General features: G+C 45.5%; 1 protein-coding gene across 3 annotated transcripts in view; it reads left to right on the forward strand.

Moving 5' to 3' along the window:
- The window catches only part of SERINC5 (serine incorporator 5), a 99,275-nt gene that overhangs the window by 39,014 nt on the left and 36,914 nt on the right, over window positions 1-23,347 (forward strand). For 2 of the 3 annotated variants that reach the window (XM_025892532.2, XM_025892671.2), the window contains exon 2: window positions 5,932-6,099. The exons of the other annotated variant lie outside the window; for it this stretch is intronic. In XM_025892532.2, coding sequence (XP_025748317.1) covers window positions 5,932-6,099 — 168 coding nt within the window. The remainder of the gene's footprint in view (window positions 1-5,931; window positions 6,100-23,347) is intronic. 3 annotated transcript variants of the gene reach the window in all.

Below are 23,347 nucleotides of genomic sequence, written 5' to 3' on the forward strand. Positions count from 1 at the left end.
CCCAACATGGGGCTCGAACTTACCCTGAGATCTAGAGTGGCACTCTCCACCAACTGAGCCAGCCAGGTGCCCTCATACCATTGCTATTTTAAATGAAGTTACATAGAGGGTATAAAGGGCTCTTTGAAGACTTTTCTTTTTTGCTATGTTTGGGGGAGGGGAGGGTTCTTCAGAAAGGAAAAAACATCATATAAGTCAACACCATATTTGCAAATGCTTCTGTATCAATATTTTCAAACTTAACTTTTCTTAGGCAATTTTCTTTTCTTTTTTTAATCGTAAGAGTGACACCTGAACATGATAAAAACCCAAGCAGAGGAGTGCAGTGAGAAGTCGACATCGTGTTTTCCTCCCATATCTAGACCCACTCTACAGATAATCAGCCTCAGTGGTCGCTGCAGGCACATGTACGTTAGCGGCCCCCCGCCCCCTACTCCCCCCCACCGCCGGGCATGCATATAAAATATCAGGGCATGCTGCCTGTGCTTTCTGGCGCTGTCATAAAAATGTACCATGGCCAGAGTGGTTTAAACAACAGAAATTTCATTTCTCACAGTGCTGGAGGCTGGAATTCCTAGATCAAGGAGTTGGCAGGTTGGTCTCTTTTGAGGCCCCTTTCTTTGGCTTCGGGATGGCAGTCTTCTCCCTGTGTCTTCATATGGTCTACTTTCTGTGTGTGTCTCTCTCCTGACCTCCTCTTACAAGGACACTAGTCATGTTGGATTAGCACCCACTCCAATGACCTTATTTAACTTTAATTACCTCTTTAAGAACCCTGTTTCCAAATATAGCCACATTCTGAGGTAGTGGGGCTTGAGACTTTGAACATATGAATTTTCAGGGTTGGGGAGGGGAGAAGAGAGGACACAATTCAGTCTACAAACTGACTTACTTTTTTTAACTAGACCCTATTGTATACATAGCCCATTATTTTTCCAGTCCCCATGTAGCTGGAGAAAAAGACTGTTTTTATGCATATAATGAACAATGTTATACAAAATCCCTGTGCCCTTCTGCAAGCATATTAGCAGAATGAACTTTCGGAAGAACTGCAAGCATTATCCTCCAAAGAGATTTCTTGGGTCTCTCTTGAGTGTATAATCATTTCTTGTGGGAAAGGAAAGTATGCAGTATCTACAAATTAAAGCCCTTAATGCTCTTCATAATATAATGCTGGTATGAGAGATTCAGAGTGCATCACATGACTTGTGAACTTGGCCCTATGGAGTGGGATTGCCAGCCATTTTGTTTGAGGAGTTTTGCTATTATGACTTTATCATATATTATTCATTATTCATCATTATTTATTCTATTGAGTCATTGATGGGTGCTGTTTTATTCATTTATTTTATTTTATATTTTTAAAGTAGACTATTATTTTAGAGCAGTTTTAGGTTCACAGCAAAACTGAGAGGAAGGTACAGAGCCATCTCCTGCCCCCACACATGCATAGCCTCTGCGTTGTCAACAGCCCTCACAGGGTGGTACACTTGTTACAATTAATGAATCTACATTGACAAATCATTATTAACTAAAGTCCATAGTTTGCGCTAGGGTTCACTCTTATGTTGTCCGTCCTTCATTTATTTGGTTTTTTATACCCTAATTTGTTCAGTAAAAGTTTAGGCTCTCTGGAGCCAGAGGTAACAAGACTTGTGACAGAGCTGGAAGTTAGGATGGCCAGGAATTGATTTTTTCCAGTTTGAAGATCAGTGTGGGTGACATGCTCAAAGTAATAAACCCATAAGTGGCAGGGGCTGGATGTGAACCCATTTTATTCCAAATTATGCTCTTCCTAAAAGAAGTGGTAAGTCAGCAGCGCTGTGAGATTTTCTAGATGCTAGTATAACATTTCTTTTAAGAATGCCATTTTGAATATACACTTGGTATATATGTCAATGTCTAGGTTAAGATAGTGCACTTGTATCCTTGGTTATTGGCATAGTTTGATTTGATGAGTAACTCTTAGGCTAGTAGAGAATGGCTGTTAGATTCTAATATTAGGTGCGGGTATATGTGCACACACACCTGTATATACACACACAGATACACATACTTACACGTGTGCGTGTATATATATCTATATTTTATTTTATTTATTTATTTGACAGAGAGAGGGAACACAAGCAGGGGGAATAGGGGAGGGAGAAGCAGGCTTCCCGCGGAGCAGGGAGCCTGATGCGGGGCTCAATCCCAGGACCCTGGGATCATGACCCGAGCCGAAGGCAGACGCTTAACGACTGGGCCACCCAGGCGCCCCTGTGCATGTATATTTTAAAAATGCCATAGCACTCTAAAGAGTGAAAGTGAAAAGTAAGGAAAGTTTGAAAAGTTAAATCCATACGATGACACATGACTTTAATGATAGGAGTATTCTAAGCAAGCAGTATGATTTTCTTTTCACATTTTCTGTTACTACTTGCCTTTAAATAATAACAAAGAATAATCTATAAAATAATTTATATAAATATGTAATATAAATACACAAACAAATACATTTATAAATTTAAATAAATAAAATACAATGTAAATATAACTATAAGAATAAATATAAAAATAAAATATAAAATCTGGAGATAGTTTGAATGTTGATTGTACTATGGGAACATTCTATCATGGGAAGCATTAAGTGCTTTAAAAATACTTCTTTTCCTAAATAGAAGAAATATTTTATTGCATATGAATTTGAAAACCAGTAAGACTGGTTATTTAAAACCACAGAACTAAAAAAAGTTAGCAGCCAACAAAGGAGACAGTTGGGAAAGAATTTGGGAGGTGAGGAAGAGGAAGGCAAGGGCCAAGAGAAAAGATTGCTATGTCAGTCGAAGGAGAGAGCGGGAAAGAAGGTGGGGGAGAGGGGAAATTTGGGCCCAAGGGTGGAAAGAGGTCAGCAAAGTCAGGGATAGAGGATGTGAGTGAATTATAAAGGAAGGTGACCTATCAGAACCACACACATGCAGCAGTGTTGGGATCTCTCTTGTGTGAGCTGTTAGCCCAGCCCAAGCAGAGTGACTTATCTTACAAGGCAGTCGCCTACCCTTATGAGGCCAGAAGAGTCTTTTGAGGAAGACAGTTTGGGGAAAACTGAACATAAGATGGAAAGAGTGCATTAGCAAACATGCGAAGTGATGAAATAGTATGCAAAGTATTCAAACAATGAATGGTGTTACTGGGCAGAGAACCAGTTCTGAACTCAGCCTCGGCGGCTTCAAAAATCAATACTTGGGAGACAAATGATGGTGGGAAATGAAAGGCTGCTTTATTCAGGAAGCTGGCAGCCTGGGAAGATGGTGGACTAATGTCCCAAAGACCGTCTTCCCTGTCCAGTTGAAGCCAGAGGGTTTTAAAGAGGAAGGTGTGGGACATTGGAGGCTGGGGGTGGGCTACCTGCAGGAGAAGGTGGTGCCAAGGTGGATAGTCGTAGACGTGATCCTGAACAGACTTGCTGGCATCAGCAGCAGCTGTGTTCCAGTGAGGTCAGGACTTCTCTGGGCAAGTCTGGTCCTTTACTCCTTAAGGTGTAAAGGTGGTCTGCAGTTCTCAAGGAAAGTAGGTTAGTTCATCTACAGACCAAGGGAGTGCATAAGCTTGAAGCTTTGTGTGGTGTTATAATGGCGGTTTCCTGAAGTAAATGAAGGAAGGTGTGAAAACATGGTTATGATTACAGCCTGTATACCTGTGACCTCTTCTCATTGTAAGTGATGTTTACAGTGTGGCATTCGAAGTGATGCTTGTTTTCAAACCATGCGACGCCACGAACTTCCTTCCAAATCATCACCAAGAAATTGAATTTTTAGGTTTTAGACTTTATGTTGACTGTAGTTTTTTTTTTTTTAATTTCTATTTATCTGAGAGAGCGAGCATGCGAGAGACAGCCTGAGCGGGGGGAGGGGCAGAGGGAAAAGCAGACTCCTCCCTGAGCAGGGAACCAGATGCGGTGCTCAGTCCCGGGACCCCAATGTGGAGCTCAGTCCCGGGACCCCGATGCGGGGTTCAGTCCCGGGACCCCGGGATCATGACCTGAGCTGAAGGCAGATGCCCAACCAACTGAGCCACCCAGGCGCCCTGACTGTAGTGTTAATATCTGTAAGGTTTAGTTGTTATTTGCAGGTTATGGTAATTTCTTTTGTAAAATTCCCTGTTTGCTTAAGAGAATCCCTTCCTGACATCAGGTGTTAGATCAAGTCACCTATGAGACCATAGCACAAGCATAAATACTGTTACTACCCCAGTTTTATAAATGAGGAAACTGAGTCTTAAAAGGGTAAATACCTTGTACTCACGGTACACAGCTAGTAGACCGAGGAGCCAGGTTCCAAACTCTGGCAGGCTGACTTTGAGCCTGAACCTTCTTTTTTTTAAAAAAAAAAACACCACATTTATTTATTTATTAGAGAGAGAGGGGGAGAAAGGGGCCAGAGAGGCAGAGGGAGAGAGAATCTCAAGCAGACTCCGTGCTAAGCATGGAGCCCAATGCTGGGCTCGATCTCACGAATGGAGACCATGACCTGAGCCGAAACTAAGAGGCGGAGGCTTAACCGACTGAGCCACCGAGGCACCCCTTGAGCCTGAACTTTTATTTTTTATTTTTTAAAAAAATATTTAATTAATTTATTTATTTGAGAGAGAGAATGAGATAGAGAGAGCATGAGAGGGGGGAGGGTCAGAGGGAGAAGCAGACTCCCTGCTCAGCAGGGAGCCCGATGCGGGACTCCATCCTGGGACTCCAGGATCATGACCTGAGCCGAAGGCAGTCGCTTAACCAACTGAGCCACCCAGGCACCCGAGCCTGAACTTTTAAAACAACACTGCCCCCATCGCCCTATGCTTTCCTAAAGATCGAGTTTCTTTTTAGCGCAGTGAAAATACTGTGTATGATGTTATAATGATGGTTATGAGTCATTATACATTTATCCAAACCAACTGGACATACAACACCAAGAGTGAACCCTTAGGTAACCCGTAGACTTTGGGTGATGATGATGAAATGCAAGCGTAGGTTCATCCTTGGTAAAAAACGTACCATTTTGGTGAGTGGTATTGCTAATGGGGGAGGCTTTGCATGTGCGGGAGGAGGGGTATATGGCAAATCTCTGTGTCTTAATTTTATTGTAAACCTCAGAGGGGTCTAAAAAAAGAGTCTTTAAAAAGAAAAAAAATTAACACCAGTCTCAAACTTGAAAATTTAATCCCTGTTTTATTTAATATTCCTGGATTATGTCTAGTTGCATTGACCAATGAAGCCCCATCAGAGGTAGGGGAAAAAAAATCCATTTCCCCACATAAAAGGTGCGTGTTGCCAGGGGTACAGCAGGATCTCTGTGCTTCTCGGCACCCGGGCCTGCTCGTTAGCCTAAAAGCTTACCATTAGGGACATGGAGCTGTGTAAGGGGCACCTATGCCTTTGGAGCTTCAAGTTACACTCCCATTATTGCCTGCAAAGGAGGCTTCCTACCCGCCCACATAGCCTTTCCCATCCAACCATCCCGGGGAGTTTATACAGTTCATTCTTTGCCTCACGGGTTTTTGGCAAGTCCCTTTCTTGGGCCCAGCTTCTTGTTTCCCCCCCCCCCCCACGTTCTTCCCACCCCACTTTGTCCCTTTTCTCGTTCTTGGCTTCTTCTTTTACTCCTTAGTGATCTCCGAAATCTTCGTTTTCCCTCGGAGCACTGACGACAGGGCTTCAAGGGGAACCGTGACTGTTGAGTGTAATGACTGGGCATCTCCCTAGCCACATGCCTGCCTTCCACCAAAGACACCATCAGACCCTCCGCGGTGAGAGCCTTGTTCCCACACTGCGCTGTTCCCGCGCGTCCCGTGGGCAGGCTGGCTCCGGGCAGTGGTGGCCTGGACGGTGGACCTGCAGAGGGCTGGCGTCTGGGGGTCTGTCAGGCCGTGGCTCTGAGAGGCTGTTTTGTGTCCGCTCCCTAGCTGGCCTGCTGCTGCGGCTCTGCCGGCTGCTCCCTGTGCTGCGGCTGCTGCCCCAAGATCCGACAGTCCCGGAGCACGCGCTTCATGTACGCGCTCTACTTCATCCTCGTCGTCCTGCTCTGCTGCGTCATGATGTCCAGGACCGTGGCTAACGAGATGAAAGAGCGTGTAAGTCGGCCTCTGTCCAGCCTCTCCTGTTTCTGACGGTTGAGGAGGGCGTGTGGGAAGCTTTCAATGCAGGCGGTGGGGCCCAGCCACCCTGGTGTGGTTTGGGGTCTACTCGTGTTCTCTGAACCTTCCGGAAACCTTTTCGGTGCTTTCCTGCCAAGCAGGGGAGCCACTCAGCGGCTTGCACTTTAGCAGTAGTACAAATACGATCCGACGCTTCGGGTGTGGTGTGTGTTTGGCCGTAGCCTTGTTTATAGCTGTCCCTCCTCGGATGTACGGTCTTTCCTTGTCGACTTCGTACTTTTCCCTTGTCGTCAGGATGGCCGCCAGGGTCTCAAGTGGCAGCTGTTGAAAACTCATCTTGGCCTACGTGGGAAGCATGATAAAGCTTAGAAAATCCCACAGATAATGAGGAGTGGGCTGTAGGGCGATTTTTACTTTGCTCATGTATCGTTTGTGGGTTGGGTGTCTCCAGGGTTGCGGGATGGATTTCTGGCCATTTCTTGGGCAGTGTATCATGCTGCGGCGGGCCTGGTGTTGTGATGCTGATGAAGACACATAGGACCTTTCTGTGGACTTTCCCCATGGAAGGCCTTTTAATCAGCCAGATGATGGGGACATGTTGGGGGTTTTGAGGGAGCCCAATTAAATAACATTTCCTAGGTTCTAAACAAATTGACAAAAAGAGACTACAGGGTCAGCAGATAGATGCCAGACATCACCTTAATCCCTCGTAAAGCTGATGTGAGACAGTGTGGCTTGGATCTGCAGAGAAGTGGGCTTCCTACTACTGAACCCCAAAACGAGTTAGGCTTTTTCACGGGGGGACCCCACCCATTACCAGTCTCACTGGGCTGGACCAGACTTCTCCTACAGAGGTACAAGTTTACTAGGAAGAGCGGCAGGCGTGTTGCAGCTGTGGTCCGAGGAAAGCCTGGCTATCCAACCCTGTTTTCCTGGGGCCCAGCAGAATGAGGATGGGGAGGAGGCCAGGGGGAGCGCTCCAGTGGTCCCCCTCTACATTGGAGGTGACATCACCAGGAGCAACTCCCAAGCAAGAGTCTGTTCTCCGCAACCTTAGGCTGATCATACAGACTATCTTAAATACCCTCTCAAGTGCTTCCAAACAACCATTTCCTTAAAAGCACTTGATACATTCTTATCCATTAGGTCCTTTGAAGAGTTCTGTTGGGTAATGCTTTGATCACTGTGGCTGTATGGCCTGGAATATAGTGGAGCCACTGTGGAAGCCTGTGAAATTGCGATTCCCTGCTGACTGCTTTAAACGTTGGCTCTCTCCTCAGTAAGGCACTGCAGCGGGGGCTCTGGGGCATTCAAACTTGTGAGAGATGGGGCTTCTCCTGCGGAAAACAGGGTGTAAAGTCTTCTGAGGCATAAACAAGGTAGAAATTAGTAAGTGCCGTATGAGGGGAGGCATGAAGTGCTTTGGAAATTTGAGGGCAGGGAGACCCAGAGCTAAGGCTGCCTTGTTAGGCCACACCAGGCTTTGCTCTACGTTGGTGGTAGTTAGCACCAATTCTCTTCGTCATACTGTGGTTGGATCTTGTATGTTTGTATGCAGGAAGTTTGAGAGGAGAAATACTGAAAGGGCATTTGATCTCCCATTTATCACCTTTGTTTTTCAGGTAACTTTGTGTTCTCTATCAAAATGCAGTAGGCGTTGGTTTGAGGGTCCACTGTGGTTGTGGCAGGAACTCTGAGCGGGTATCAGATGTCTCTGCTGCAATTCTGGCCCTTCAGAAATTTTCAGTCTCATAGAATTAAGCTTTGGATCCAAGAAGCAAAACCCGAGACTCTACAAACATATAGTGGTGAACCCATCTGAAACATGGTTACTCGAGGGCAGGGTTCCTTTGGGAGCCACAGGTATACATTTTAGGATATGACTTTAATAATAAAAATAATTTCAACATTTGATGGCTGTCCAAGTAACCTGCCCCCATGAAACACTCCTTTATAACTTCAGCCAGTGTCTATGATTTCCAAGTCTTTGTAGAACGTTTAAGAAACAGAAGATGTTGAGTGTTGAGTGGTATCACTAAGGGAGGCTCCATGGAAGTGACTTGGATAATAATAATTATTTTAATTGCTAATATGTATTGGGTGATACCAGGTGCCAGGTTTTATTCTGAGCATTTTACCTGAATCCTCTTGGTTCCTCACTACTGCACTCAGCTGAACAGAGGTGCTGAGGCATTGAATCATTTCAGTACCTTGCCCGAGGGCTCCAGCTCTAAGTGGTACAGTTGGGATTTGAACCCAGGCTGAATGTGTTCTTCGTGCCTAGGCTGTGTAGGTGGACAGGAGGGCAAAGAGATGAGACATGGGTAGGTAAAATGGCCTTGCAGGGATTTTAGTGCCAAGGTTAGGCATTTGACCATGGTTTGGTGGCCAGTTGGAAGCCATTATCGATTCTTGAGTAGGAACGTGTCCTTATAGAAACAGACAGATATTTAGGGAGGTGAGCCCAGCAGTGGTGTGTGTGTGTGTGTGTACAGTGTGATTTGGGGTCAGAGCAGGGTGGGGGGTAGGGGCAACCCTGACTCCTCACATTGGCTCTTGTAAGTGTTTCTATGCCTGTCTCTTGAATGTACTTATTTAAAAATGGTTTGGCTGGCCTTTGTGCGTAGGGAATGAGGTCTCTGTGGGGAAAACCAATCCTTTTCCATTTTTAGGGCCTCATAGAGGGCGGCCAGCTGGTCACAAAGTCAGCTTGTTTGCAGCCTATAGAATGGAGGCTGACCTCATCCTCAGGCGATGCTTGAGGGCGGGTGTTGCAAGGTCACCTTGTGGGGACACCCACTGGGCTTCTGAGGCAGTCCCCGCCCCCACTTTGTTGGGACTGTGGAAGTGTTTGAGGATGTGCTGGGAAGAGGAGAGAGCGTGTATGCTTTGCTTGTAACTGCCCGGATGGGAGTGTCATTGCCTCCTACCCAGCATTCTCACCTTTGTGTGCAGAGGATGGGACTCTGTCCAGAGCCACACGGGCCTTTGGTGCGTGGGTTCAGAACACGAGGGCAGCCCTCCTTTTCAGTTGGTGTTTTTTTTTTGGCCTTGGTTTCAAAATGTGGCCCAAGTTTAAATTTGAGCCGGAGGGAGCTGCAAGGAGCTGCCCAGCCAAACTTCATCCTCCCTCCTTTCACTAGGGAAACTCTGCTTTCCCATAAGAACTTTGGCTCAGAGCAAACTCTACCAGTGCTGGTGATGATGCAGGGCGGATTTCTGTCTTCTCCTGGGGCAGCTTTCCCCTCCTAAAATGTAGGAGCCTTTTTACTGAAGGTCATTCATGTCATTAATCCTGTAATTCAAAGCAGGTATAGTCTTTTTTTTTTTTTTTTTTAAGATTTATTTATTGGGGCGCCTGGGTGGCTCAGTCGTTAAGCGTCTGCCTTCGGCTCAGGTCGTGATCCCGGGGTCCTGGGATCGAGCCCCTCATCGGGCTCCCTGCTCAGCGGGAAGCCTGCTTCTCCCTCTCCCACTCCCCCTGCTTGTGTTCCCTCTCTCGCTGTGTCTTTCTCTGTCAGATAAATAAATAAATAAAATCTTAAAAAAAAATAGGATTTATTTATTTGAGAGAGAGAGGAGAGGGAGAGAAAAAAATCCCCAGCAGACTGCCCACTGAGCGCAGAGCCTAATGCTTGGGCTCGATCTCATGACCCCAAGATCATGACCAGAGCCTGTCAAGAGTTGGAAGCGTAACCTACTGAGCCACCTAGGCTCCCCAAGCAGGTGTAGTTTAGGTGTGGTTTTGGAATGTTGGGTGAAGTCCTGAGCTGAAGGCCGAGAAAGAATTCTTGAGACATCTTTGATGCAAAAAGGTGATTTTATTTTTTAATTTTTTTAAATTCATTTTTTAAATTTTTTTTAAAGATTTTATTTATTTATTTGATAGAGAGAGCGAGAGAGCACAAGCAGGGGGAACAGTAGAGGGAGAGGGAGAAGCAGGTTCCCCGCCAAGCAGGGAGCCCGATGCGGGGCTCGATCCCAGGACCCTGGGATCATGACCTGAGCCGAAGGCAGACGCTTAATGACGAGCCACCCAGGCGCCCCACAAAAAGGTGATTTTATTAAAGCACAGGGGACAGGACCCGTGGGCAGAAAGAGCTGCTGCCCTGGGGTTGTGAGGGGTGGCTGATTATATACTTGGAGTTGGGGGAGGTAAGGACAAAGGGAAGTCTCCAAAAGGACTTTCATATGCTAAAGAAGACTCTCGGGGATGCTGGAGGCCTGGTTAGTGTCAAGTTAAGGTTGTTTTTCCTCCTAGTAAGGTATTAAGACAGTTGGGAGTGTCCTGGAGGAACATTATACTCAGCCTGCCTCAAGTTGTCAGTGGGCTGCAGGTTACGTGGCAATTTTATTTTATTTACTTTTCCTTCTATCTTTGTTTCCCATATCACTGTGGGGGAGAGGGTGCTGTTAGGGCTCCAGGAAATTGAGTCTATGGGCTTCTGAAAGTTAGGCTATTGGTTAGAATGCTATTTCCTTGTAAATCACTAAGACGTTTGTAAACTGATGGAGATTCCTGTCCTGCAGGACTGTGATCTGTCAGTTAACTGTTTGTTTTTCCCTTCGCTTAGCTTTAGGGCAGCCTGGAGTGACTGAGGAATGTCACACCATCCCACCAGGGGGGAGGGGCTGGTTTGTGGGGTGTCCGCTTGTGCTTTGTCCTCAGCTTGCCTTCTGCTCCCTCATCAGTCTGAGATAGTTGATTCTAGGGGATTAAAAATCCATTTCAGAATGTAGGACGAGAGAGAGTTAAGCCTCCTGACCTGCACCACTAAGTCAAGATGTAACTTCTCTACTTGGAAGCAAATGATGACACTTTGAGGTTTTGGTCCCCTTGGAATCTGCCTGGCTTTTTAAGACGGAGGAGAAAGGGAAAGGTTCTCCTTGTTTCCTGTGGAGGAGGGGCCCCTCTAAAACCCAAGCTGCTTTGGAGAGGGCAGGACAGGTGATTTATGTGGCCCTCAGGCCTTCCTCCCTGTGAGCTCAGGTGCCAGGCCAGCATAGGAAGAGCCTTAAATGGGCCTAACCTGAACCGTATTAGATCCATTTTTTCACTCGCGTCCCACATTGTCCCCAGGCTGCTTTCATTCATTGAGATGGGTGGTAGATTAATGCCTGAACTGGCTCAATCTTCGCTTTTTATTTTCTTCAGAACCCAAACACATGTTTCACATTGTAGAGTGCTGGTTTTTGTGTTGTTATATGTTTGCTCTAAACTTAAAGTTTTTTCAAAGATTTTATTTATTTATTTGACAGAGAGGGCACACAAGCAGGGGGAGTGACAGGCAGAGGAAGAAGCAGGCTCCCCGCTGAGCAGGGAACCCTGGGATCATGGCCTGAGCTGCAGTCAGATGCTTAACCAACTGCGCCACCGAGGCGCCCCAAGCTTAAATTTTGAAGAATTATTCTTGGTATTGAGAGGAGAGGCTATTAAGATCTTTGTTTTTGATAGCAACCTTTTTTGTTCCTTCATTTTTTATTTGTTAATTAATTAACTAAAGTAAACTCTGTGCCCAACATGGGGCTCAAACTCATGACCCTGAGATCAAGAGCACATCCTCTTCTGACTGAGTCAGCCAGGTGTGTCTGTTCATTTGCTTTAGAAGACATTCTGCTTTGTTTGTAATCTTATTTGGTTTCTTTTGGAAACATGTTTTACCTTATACAGTCTTTTCTCGTGGGTTTAGGTCCATTTTCCTTTAAGTGAGAATGCAAAAACCCAGTTTTTGCATTGGTGGTTCTTGCCCTGGATGAAAAGAGCTTTGTGGTTATTTTCAGCACAGGGCGATAACGCTGCAGGGCAGGGTGGCTTTTTAAGGACCCGTGGGCAAGGTCTATAGGATGTGGACTGGAGCAGGTCTCCTGGCTGCAGTGTCTTTTTTTTTTTTTTTTTTTAAGATTTTATCTATTTGTTTGAGATAGAGAGAGCAGCAAACTGGGGGAGGGGCAGAGGGAGAGGGAGAAGCAGGTTCCCCGCTGAGCAGGGAGCCCAACGTGGGGCTCCATCCCAGGACCCTAGGATCATGACCTGAGCCGAAGGCCGATGCTTAACCGACTGAGCCACCCAGGCGGCTCCTCTTCAATGTCTTAAAAGCAGTCCTTACATTCCATTCTCTTCTGGGACTTGCTGCAGGTCAGCCAGCCTGATGTTAGAATGCCTCCCTCCAGGCGTCAGCCCATGCCATACCCAGAGATTGCAGGTGAGCCCAGGACTCGTGCATTGGCCTACAGGCTCTTGTTTGGACAGTGGTTTTTACTATCATTAGTTTAAAATTTTAAACTTGGCTCCTTTAGGAGGGGTGAGCATGCCGTGGTTCCTCAGAGGCCCCATCACTAGTTTACTTACACTGTGTCTCACACATTACTTCTTGCCCCCGAAGAAAGGCATGTGGATTTGCCACTCCTGAAGTAGCTTAAACTCTTTGAGTTCACAAATGTCTGACAAAGCTATCAATATGAAAATGGACACGAAGCTTCTCTTACCCCACCTACCCTGAGCTCTGGAGAAGTTGCTGAGTGGAATGTGCTAGAGTGGTCTGTGCAAATCTACGCCCATAGCCCCAGGCCCAGATCCAAGAAGCCCTTCTCTGCTGTAAGTAGTCTACCCTCTTGCTCCCTGGAATCAGGCATTTTTATCCAAGTAACTGTTTAGAAATTGAAATTGTCTTGATCACTTTGGTCCACTGGACTCAATGGACCACTCAGTTTTAGGGCTAATGTGGGGTGGAGGTAGGACACTGAATTGGATCTAAACCAGGCCTCTCCTTCCTCAAGTAACATTCATCACCCCCCCACCCCACCCCCACTTTTACTTATTTATTTAAAGATTTATTTATTTTGAGAGGGCTGGGGAGGGGCAGAGGGAGAGGGAGGGAGAGAGTTTTGAGCAGACTCCCTGCTGAGCTCCCGACAGGGAAGTGGGGGGCGGGGTTGGTCGGGGGAGGCACTCAGTCTCAGGACCCTGAGATCATGACTGGAGCTGAAATCAAGAGTCAGACGCTCAACTGATTGAGCCACCCCGGCGCCCTACCACCCCCACTCTAAAAATCTTCAGTACATACTGTAATCAATCACAATTTCTACATTTATTGTGAAGTCCAAAATTTGTCAGGACGCAGGAAAGGAGATGAATGTTAAGGCTGCTAACTGGATTTAGACCCTTTGAACAAAGGTAACAAGATAGGCCTAAAGAATTTTTCTCTGTTTATTAAAAAAATCCCATCTCTCCCAACACATTCCCTAGAGGTGTGATATGTACATTTTTTTATATCTGTATTTCTCAGTCATTTTCACTGTTCATTATTGTCTTCCTCAGGAGGCAAAAGGAGAAGGAGATACGGTAGAGGGAAATTCATGTATATTGCCAGCATTAGTATAAGATTATGTGGAAGTAGATGAAAGTGAAATAGTTAAAGAATTATTTGTAGCCCGTCTGGTGCCAAGGCCACACCCAAATCTTGTAGTATCCCCATCACCCAGAACAAAGTGTTCATCCCCGCCCTGCCTGAGCCTGAAACACTGCCCTCTGACCCTTCTCATTCCCTTCCCTTCTTTCTGTGGGGCAGCTCATTCATTTCTAGCTTTGGTTATTTCAGTACGTATATCTGCTAATCAGGGCATGCTTTTCTTTTCCTTTCTTTTCTTTTCTTTTTTAAATATTTATTTGAGAGAGAGAGAGAGCTCTAGAGAGAGAGAGAGCCAGAGAGCAGGAGTGGCAGGCAGAGGGAGAAGCAGACTCCCCTCATGAGTAGGGAGCCCGATGCGGGGCTTGATCCTTGGACCCTGGGATCATAATCTGAGCCCAAGGCAGATGCCCAACTGACTGAGCCACCCAGGTGCCCCAGGGCATGCTTTTCTCGGGACAGTGCTTGGTACCCTGTCAAATGCCTTCCCTCTCTTTTTTTCTAGATCCAGTGCTTGACCACACACTTTCCCCAGACAGGTCATAAAAGTATTGATTAGGTTTCCACTGTGCATTCCGGTCAGTTTTGATTTACCCCCACCAGGCTCCTTGATGTCTCATTCCAGTTTTGTTATTTCCTGAACAATTAGTCAGTTCATTGACAAATTAACAACACTTTGGTGGTTCCTGGTATTGACAGAGGTTTGATCCAATATGTTTGAGGGTCTGGAGTTTGGTTGATGAGCTACCTTACTTTTTAGTTTTAACCTGCAGTGTTAAGAGGAATGTGAAGGCATTAGAGTCAGTATTGTTTGTGGGAAAAGCTTTTTCTGTGCTAGTCTCAGGGGATTAAAAAAAAAAGTAAAACAAAGTTTCTAGTTAAAGTATCTAGTTAAACAGATAAGAAATGGAAAACAGATACTGTGTTATGATGTGTTCTGCCCTGTGAAGAGACAGCAAATATCATATGGTGTTAAGGGTTATGCAGAGAAAATAAGTACCTCTTTTAGAGTATGATTTAAATAGAAGGTTAGAAGGATTTTTGTTTTTTTCCCCAAGATTATTATTTTTTAAATATTTATTTGAGAGAGAGAGCATAGGAGAGAGAGTGTTGCGGGGGAGGGGAAAGCAGAGGGAGAGGGACAAGCAGACTCCGTGCTGAGCGCAGAGCCTGACGTGGGTCTGGATCCCACGATATCATCACCTGAGCCAAAAATCCAGAGTCGGCCACTTAACTGACTAAGCCACCCAGGCATCCCCCAAAATGTTATTTTTACGTATCTCTATACCCAGTGTGGGCCTTGAACCCACCACCCTATGATCAAAATCAAGCTGGCCCAAGCCCGCTAGATGCCCCAAAGGTTAGAAATTTTAAAAGTGGGAGAATCTTAAGTCAGAATCCTAACGAGACCCCTCATTTGACAGGTGAGAGGGTGGGGCCCTGGGCCGTGGCTCGTCCAAGGCTGTGACCCCAGGTGGAGCTGAGACTAGAGCCCCAGGAGGGCTGGCGTCCTGGCTGCCTGGCCAGTGCTGTCCCTGACTGCACCCCCTGGGTTTGGTTGTCCCTCGGGTATTTGCAGAAGTGTAACAGGGAAGGCCTTAGCAAACTTAGTCTTCCTCCCGAATGCTCATCTTTCTTCTGGAGCCAGTGGTGAGGAAGTATTCCTTCTGGAACTAGCCCTGCCTCGGGCCTGTGGCAGCTTTCTTAGCTTATCTTCCCCACCTGCTGCTTTCCTGTGGTGAGCACCAGAAGCTGGGCTCTAGGGATGACGGTTGGTCTGACTCAGAAAATAGGAGGAACCACAAATCTAGTCTTTATTTATTTGGTGGCTTTGCATCTAAAACACAAACTGCCTTCGGGTTGTGTTTGGTGTCATTATATTTTAAAAAGTAAACAAATATCAGCAATGAAAAAATATTCCACTTTCTGTCCCAGCCTAGAATGACAGGCTTTCATGCTGAAGCTAGAAAGTCTGGCTCTTGTTTTGATTTTGATGTTTACCAGCTGAATGTTAAGAAAACTGTGTACCTAAGACCTAGTATCAGGTGTCATTCTGGAGCATTAAAGCTCTATAGAGTAGTAGACCTCCCATTCTTAGCTGGCATTTTATTATGTTTTTGTGTTAGAACCAGTGTCAAATTAGCAAAAAAAAGAAAGAAAAAAAATTGCTGACCCTGATCAGTTCTTTGATTCTGGAGTTTATGTTGTTGTGTTTTTAATCTAGCTGGGGTACAATGCTTTCTAGAAGTTCTCTTTCTGAACAGCAGCTGAGTTCATTGTACTGTTGTACCTTGTTTGTGTCGAGTGTATCAATGAGTATGTTTCTGAGGTTAAAGATGGGTTTGGGCCCTCAAACCTCAAGTCCTTGATAGGACACCACGGGAATATTTTCACTGTGGCCTAATGAGAATTTTCCTGTGGGGTGCTGGCAGTGAGGTTCTGCCTCTTAATACTCTGGGTCTCCTCCCCTCCAAGTGGGAGTGACTTTGGGGGCACATGTTTCCAAACAACCTTAGCTTTGGTCTAAATTCCATCCAGACCTAACACCACGTGGGAGAAAACAAAGAGTCCCTGCAACCCTCCCATCCCTCACTCCTCCCCTTGCTTGGGCCTCACCCTCCTGCTCACAAGTGAGTTCCGGGAAAACGATGGTGGGAAATAGTTCTGTACTACAAGCAGCGATTTGAACTAATGGATACCCTGCTGAGAGTCTTTTTTGAATCTGAACCAAGGGTAGAGAAGTTTGATCCTTGTCCAGGAATAATGAGCTTGCCAGGAGCCAGAGAACAAGAAACAACAGTCATTGTCTTTGGACTGGAGGATCCATTACCTAGAAACTTTTGGGGGGGGGCATCAGGTGTTAAAAAGGATCTCTCTTTCAGGATGGATCTGACTGTGGGACGGGGAGAATGAACCCCCTTTTCTGTCATCTTCCAAAAGCATCTCTTCATCGACTGTCTGCTGTTGGGACCTTGGAGCCCTCCTCTGCAGATAAATAGAACAGACAAGAGCTTACAGTTGGAAATGAACAGTTCTGTCATTATAGAAACAGGCCCGAGGGAGCAGACAAATGGCACGACACAGAAAGAACTAAGAGTCAGTAGCCTCAAAACGCTGGGAGCAGGAAACATAAATATTGTGAATAGTTGAGTCTTGATGCTCTTCAGAATTTCAAAGGGTTATCATGTTACTTGGTTAAACTGTAATCCAGTTTGTGCTTGAAGAAGTCTTTTAAGTCCAATAATTCCTTCCTCCCTCCTGTCTTTTGTTCTTTCCTACCTCAGTGCCCTGGGCGAGGTGCAGGGGATGTAAGTAGTAACACAGTTGTCCTTGGAGAACCAGACCCCACGTAGGGGAAGAAGAGAATGGTTTGGTAATCGTATGCAGAAGGAGCCCCTTGATGCTGGACTGCACATATGCGCGTGGGCGTGTTTGAAGAGCTACAAGTGTGTGAACTCCATTAGTGACTCGGAGACAGTGCTGTCAGCTTAGCCATCATTTCTGTTGACTTTCAGGGTCACATTAGCACTCAGGAATGTTTTCTCTGTGTCCTTGTCTGGAGACAGGGGAGCTGAGGGGAGGGAGGAGGTTTGTGAGGGAATGGAGTGTGTAGCCCTCTAAAGCAGCCTTGAGCTTAATCACTAGGGGGTCAGGCATTTTAGGGGTGGGGTTTTTAAATTTCAGTGATGACTGTTTCTACAGTCTTAAAATAAGTCTAAAATTATCTTTCGAAATGCCGGCTTTCATCAGAGTGGGTTTTATTTTTGGTTGTACAGGGTGTGTTTGCACAACAGACGTGAGGACCTTTTTCTGTTAGAGCTTTTGAGGGCTTCTGGCCCGCGGAGAGGACTGGGACTCCCAGGCGTGTCCTCCCCCTTCTCCTCCACCCTGCAGATAAATTAAAATACTTAATTTACGGCTCTAAAAATGGCATACGAGAGATGTACAATTGGATTCATTTAAAGCACAAGTTCCATTTTGGGACAGCAGCGCTCTAGAGGAGAGAAAGAGTCTCCATGGAGGTGAGAAGGCAGGGCAGAGTCCTGGGACACTCAGAAGACAGTCCAAATGGACCTCTCTGCTCCTCCGTGGCTTTTGATCTGTAGAGTAAGTTACCCCACTTGTCATTTGCCTTTGAGATGTTGATTTATATTCGCCAGTTGTACACTACTCCCCAGCTGTTGTTCCTGGTAGTGTAGGCTGGTGAACTTTTCCTGTAGAGAGCCAGCTAGAAAACATTCTCTGGTCTGGGGGTGTGTTGTCTCTAGCAACTACTCAGACTCTGCCGTTGTAAGGCAAAAACAACCAAAACAATGTGCCAACAAATAAGTGTGGCCGTGTTCCAATAAAACTTTATTTTCATAAACAGAAGCTAGCGGGATATGATCCACAGTCTATGAGTTTTTGATTCTTGAGTTCAATCATCAGTGGCCCTATGCATGTCATATGCAGTCAATCCCTCCTCCCTGGGGGGAGAACTTCAGTGGCTTAAAAGTTATGTTGAAGGCACCAGAGTCTTTGCTTAAGTTGTAGATAATTGGGATGTGTCAACCACATGCTAGGTCGATGAGACAAGACTATTGCAGCAATAAATTTAGTGTGACACGTTTAACACTATATCTGTCTTAGTCTGCATGGCCTTTTGAAATAAATGGTAAATTATTCACAGATAAAAATAATTTGTATTCTTTTTATGTAGCCAAATGAAGCATTTTGGTGATCAAGAAAAAGTGGGGAGGGAAAAATGAGTGTGTGGGTACCTTGGTTCCCCTGCTGCTGAGGACTCCCCATTCCAAGTCCAATAAATGGTAAAACGGGAAAGATGCTGGGCCAGAAACCTAAATGTCCTGGTCCTCAGTACGAGGATTAGGAACTAGGGCCTCAGAAACTTGAAGTTAGAGGTGTGGTAGAGTCCAGTCTTTTGGGGGATATTAGATTCTCATGTCCCACCTAAGGCAAAAATCATGAAGAGTCAAAATTAACCATGAAAATGCTTGAAATATCCATAAAGTAGAACACACATGGTTCTGTGTGTAGAGCCGTTCACTAGAAAGTTAGCTTCTTGTCAGCATGGATTTTTTAAACCCATTTTATTCACTGCTTGTATCCCCTTAATCTAGAACAATACTTGGACATAGATGTGAATGAGTGAGCACATGACTAACCCTGTACTATAAGTATATCTTAATTGTATGACGTAATGTATAGTACGGAAAAAAGATTTCACACTCAAACTCTAGTTTTACTGGGTCTAAAAAACTATTTATGGAAGACAGTCAAGCACACAGCTGAATTTGTCATAATACATCGTTGCTGTATTCCAAGTCCACATAGTCACAAAGGCAGCTGATTTGGGGCGCGCTTAGGCTCTAAACATGTCTTCCATCTGGTAAGTGATCCGAATAGAAAGTTTTGCCTGTTGAGGTGTTTCGTCCTCTTGTTAGAGAAAGCCCAGCATCTCTGCGTTCACGAGTGATTCTTCACTGGCCTCGTTTCTCTCGGGACAGGTACAAACTCCTTCAGACCCTGTGTTCTATGGGAGGGGCAGGGCAGACAGTAACCTTATTTGCCAGTAAAACAAAGTGCAGTCCTCTGTAGTGAGTTTTAAGTTGTCTCTGAGGTTAGGTGTAGATTTTTTTTCTTAAGACTCAGAGGGCCCCATCCCACCCTACCCCCCTTTGCAGTGTTTTTGGGCAGAGACCCACTCAAGAAAGAGGATTGAAATGCTGACCCTGAGGGGGGCAGTGGAGGATTTCCCGGCTCTGAAAGCTGTGTCCGTAGCCCTTCTAACATTTTTCCTTCCTTTCTTCTACTCTCCCTGTTACTCCAAAGCTCGAGTTCTCGGAAACCCTCCCTGGGGACAGCTCGGCAGTATCTGCTAAAATTTCAAAACATACTAACTTTATGACCCGCAGATTACCTTCTTGGTGTCTGTCCTCCTTGGTGTTTTACATGTGTACAGAGAGAGATGCACAATAGGGAAAATATCCAGGGTACGTTGTTTATGAATTAGTGAAGAAATAATTATGAAAAATCAGAAACACCCTTAAACGTCTGCCATTTGGGTAACAGAAACGAAATTATGGTTCGTATGGACATGCAACCATCCGCAAGGCACTGTGAGTGGGGCGTGTCCAGGAGGGTTCATGCAAAGCTGTGACAGCACTTACTACCTCTGGGAAGCAATCAGGTTGGAGGAACAGTGGTCAAGAGGATTGTATTTCCCCTGTATTCGATTTTATTATTTATGTATTTATTTGTCTATTTATTTTGGAAAAGAGAGAGAGAAGGTGCGCAGCCTTGAGTGCGAGGCGGAGGGGAGGCGGCCAGAGGGAGGGAGAGAGTCTTGAACAGGCTCGTGCCCAGCGTGGAGCCGAAGTAGGGCTCCATTTCACAGTCCCGAGACCATGACCTGAGCTGAAATCAAGAATCAGCCGCTTAACCGACTGAGCCACCCAGGAGCCCCTTATGTTTTCTCTGTCTTTATGGTAATTTACATTTTCCTTGGCAATAGGCATATAATTACGTATTGCTGAGTAATCACAAATTAATAAAATTTAGGAATGATCTTTGGACCCCTGCGTTTGCCATTAGGTTTCTTGAAAACAAGGGTTAAAGACCCACTGGGTTCACTTCCTGACCCATACCCAGAGCCTGGCTATCTCCTCAGCCATCTGCGTTCTGGCTTCTGTTCCCCCGGCTCCAGAGAATATTCTCATTCAGTGGCCCAAATGACTGTCGGCTGCCAGACCCAATGTTACTTCTCAGTCCTCATCACACTGGCAGTATTTGACCCTGCTGACCACGCTCTGCTTCTTGAAAGCCTTTCCTTCGAATTCTCCTCTTCAGTTCTGGACCTTTTCAGTTTCTTCCTTGAGTTTTTTCCTTCTTCCCAGCCCCTGAATGTTTGTATTCCCCAGGGTTCTGGGCTGTGTCCACCTCGGTCCCCCTCCCCTCCTTCACCGCCTTCCTCTCCAGGGGAGTTTACTTACTGCCTTTGAATGCCTGCCTCCTCTGCCATTTCTGCTGGGCTACCAAATCTCTAGTCCAGCTCTCTTCCTGGAGTGCTGCACCCTTGCTTAGTCACCTGCTCACACTTGCCCTTGATACAGGCACCTCCAGTGCAATTTTTTAAAAGATTGTTATTTTTTCATCTGACACACACACACACACACACACAGCACGTGCACGCATAGGCAAGGGGAGTGGCAGGCAGTACTGAGCAGGGAGCCCAACCTGGGGCTCAATCCTAGGACCCCCGGGATCATGACCTGAGCCGAAGGCAGATGCTTAACTGACTGAGCCACCCAGGTGTGCCTGCAATTTTTTTTTAAGTGAAGTATTGCCCCACCACTTTGAAACTGCTCTTCTGTGATCCTGTTCCCCACTGGTCCGCCGTTGGATCACCTGTCAAGCTAGAGAAACCAGGATTCTTATACCTGAGTTCCTCTGCCTTTATTTGTAGGCTTACCCCAAATCAGCAAACAGGACCTACCCATTCCTGGGCCCCAATTCCCCAAATGCTTTGCCTCATTGAAGAGTTATATAAGTTTTCACTGGGATTGACTTACTTCTCATTCAAGACCGGTTCCTGGTTCCGTTTACTAAAGTTTGTACATTCCACTTTTGATGTTAACTAATTCTCTTATGGAGATTGACTTTAGTTAGTCCTTGTTCCCCTTTTGTGGAAGATCCCTTCATTCCATTATAATTAGTCAGTCCTCTGGGAATTGTCTCGTTTGGATTGAAAACTTTCTGTTTACAGTTTGATCAGAGTTGTTTTCCATCTAATCAAATTTGTGGCTGCTGGATCCTGATGAAATGCTTGTGGTGAAGGAGCTGTGAGCACTAATGCTCGTCTCTGTCTCATGCTTCTGAGATTCTGCAGAGTTACCATTGGGAGCATTGAGTTCCTGATTTCAGAGGTGACAGGGTCAGATAAAACTAGACTGTTTTTTAGTTCCTGTTGTGGCTTTTAACAATGACAAATGTAGACTTGCCTCTTAAGAATATTTAGAAACCCGCACAAAAGAGAAGCAGGTATCAGTTGTTGGTACTGATTTTAAATAGACCCCCCCCCAATCCCAAAAACGGCCTCAAAGATATTCACCTGTCAAGGAATGAGCCTAGAGGTGGTCCCCTGGGAGCACAGAAGCTGACCTCAGCATTCCCCATTTCACAGCTCCTGTCCGTCGGTGGGTAGCAGACAGACATGGCTGGCATGGACCTGGAGTTTTTCCACAGAGAAAAACAAATCATCTTAGAAAGTTTGAAGAGTAAGTGGAATTCCAGAAAGAGGAGAGGCAGACAGAAAGAGGCTCTGGTTCTGAAATTCATGTTCAAGTAAGGGGTATTAAATAGAACTTGCAGATCCAGTTCTTCTAGTTTTCAAGCTATGACTCAGGCCAACGTGCCCAAAGCTTTCTTGGCACCTGGGATTCATGCAGCTTTCTAGAAATATGATAGAATGTAAGAATCATTAGCTTTGCTTATATACCATTTTCTTATCTTTCCCAAATAACACTTTCATATCGGAAGGGCACCTCCACTCTCATCTTCCTCCTCTCTGTTTCTGTAAGAACCCTCCCAAAGTCTGTTCTTTTAGGTTTGCAGCATCTGGGCCCCTGGCCAGCCAGAGCTGTATGTGGGTCTTTCTGTGGCTCTTCTGTGGTTTCTTTATATTTATTCATCTGAGATAGAAGTTTGTTTGAGGAGCATAGCTAGCATCTGTCCTGGGTAGGGAACATTGTGTGGATTTTCTTCTAGCTTCCATCTCTTTGCGCTTAATACTTGTGTTGATTTTGAAACTATCTTCCCTGATTTGGGAGTTCAGATCTATTTTCTTTTGAGTGGTGACTATTACAATATGAATCCTGGGTAAAGTAAATAGAACACCAACTAAATTCTAAAATGCTTATTCCCCCCACGTGTAAATCAGAACATAGGAACCTGTCAGTCATTCATGTAATGTGCTGATTCCCCTCTCCCAAAAGTTCTTTTTATAAAATAGATAGCACCTTAGAATTTAAGGAAATTTACTGTGTGTGTGTTTTTGTTGTTGTTGTTCTGTTTTGTTGTTTTGTTTTTAAGTAGGCTCCATGACAGAGAGTTGCATGCTCTCCAGACTGAGCCAGCCAGGCACCCCAGGAAGTTTACTTAATGGGCATTAGGGATTAGGAGCCATGACAAGCACTTTTCAAGGATTGACTAATTTAATTCTCAGGACAACTTCGCAAGGTGGTGGCAATAGTGTTTTGTTGGACAAGTAGGGAAATTGAGGCTCAGAGAGAGTGTGGAATTTGCTCAGGTTAGTAGTGGAATTAGGGTTAGAAGTCCACTGAGTCCTTGTTTATCCTTACCAATAATTTGATGGCTTTGAGTTTGGCTGCCTTGAGGATTAAAAGGAAACCTCTTGCCCACAGGTCCCTATGGAACCAACGTAGTAGTAGTGTCCTTGGATGCCCAGAGCCAGACTTAAAAGAGGCAACACCCTGAGCAGGTCCGTCGCCTTCACCCCACAGTGTAAAGTCTGTGTGTGATTTATGTTTTCTTTTTCTAAAACTGGGATGGAGCTCGGAGCAGCAAATATTTAACCAGAGCAAATTCTCCTTGGTAAATTCCATTGGCTCGTGTAACATAGAGGTTCTTTGCCTAAAAATATTCACCACTTACTGAGGACTAAATGACTTAAGTTACCCACAGAACATAAGGCAGGTCTTAGTACATGGAGCAGTGGGTTGTTTGGCTACTTTTATTTTGGAGAAAATAGTCAGTGCCACATACTCACCCTTTGATGAGCCTGAGAGTCCCTGGGACTA

The sequence above is a fragment of the Callorhinus ursinus genome, unplaced genomic scaffold (assembly GCF_003265705.2).
Source record: "Callorhinus ursinus isolate GAN/ISIS: 27379988/994484 unplaced genomic scaffold, GSC_fseal_2.0 scaffold23, whole genome shotgun sequence".
Lineage (NCBI taxonomy): Eukaryota > Metazoa > Chordata > Mammalia > Carnivora > Otariidae > Callorhinus > Callorhinus ursinus.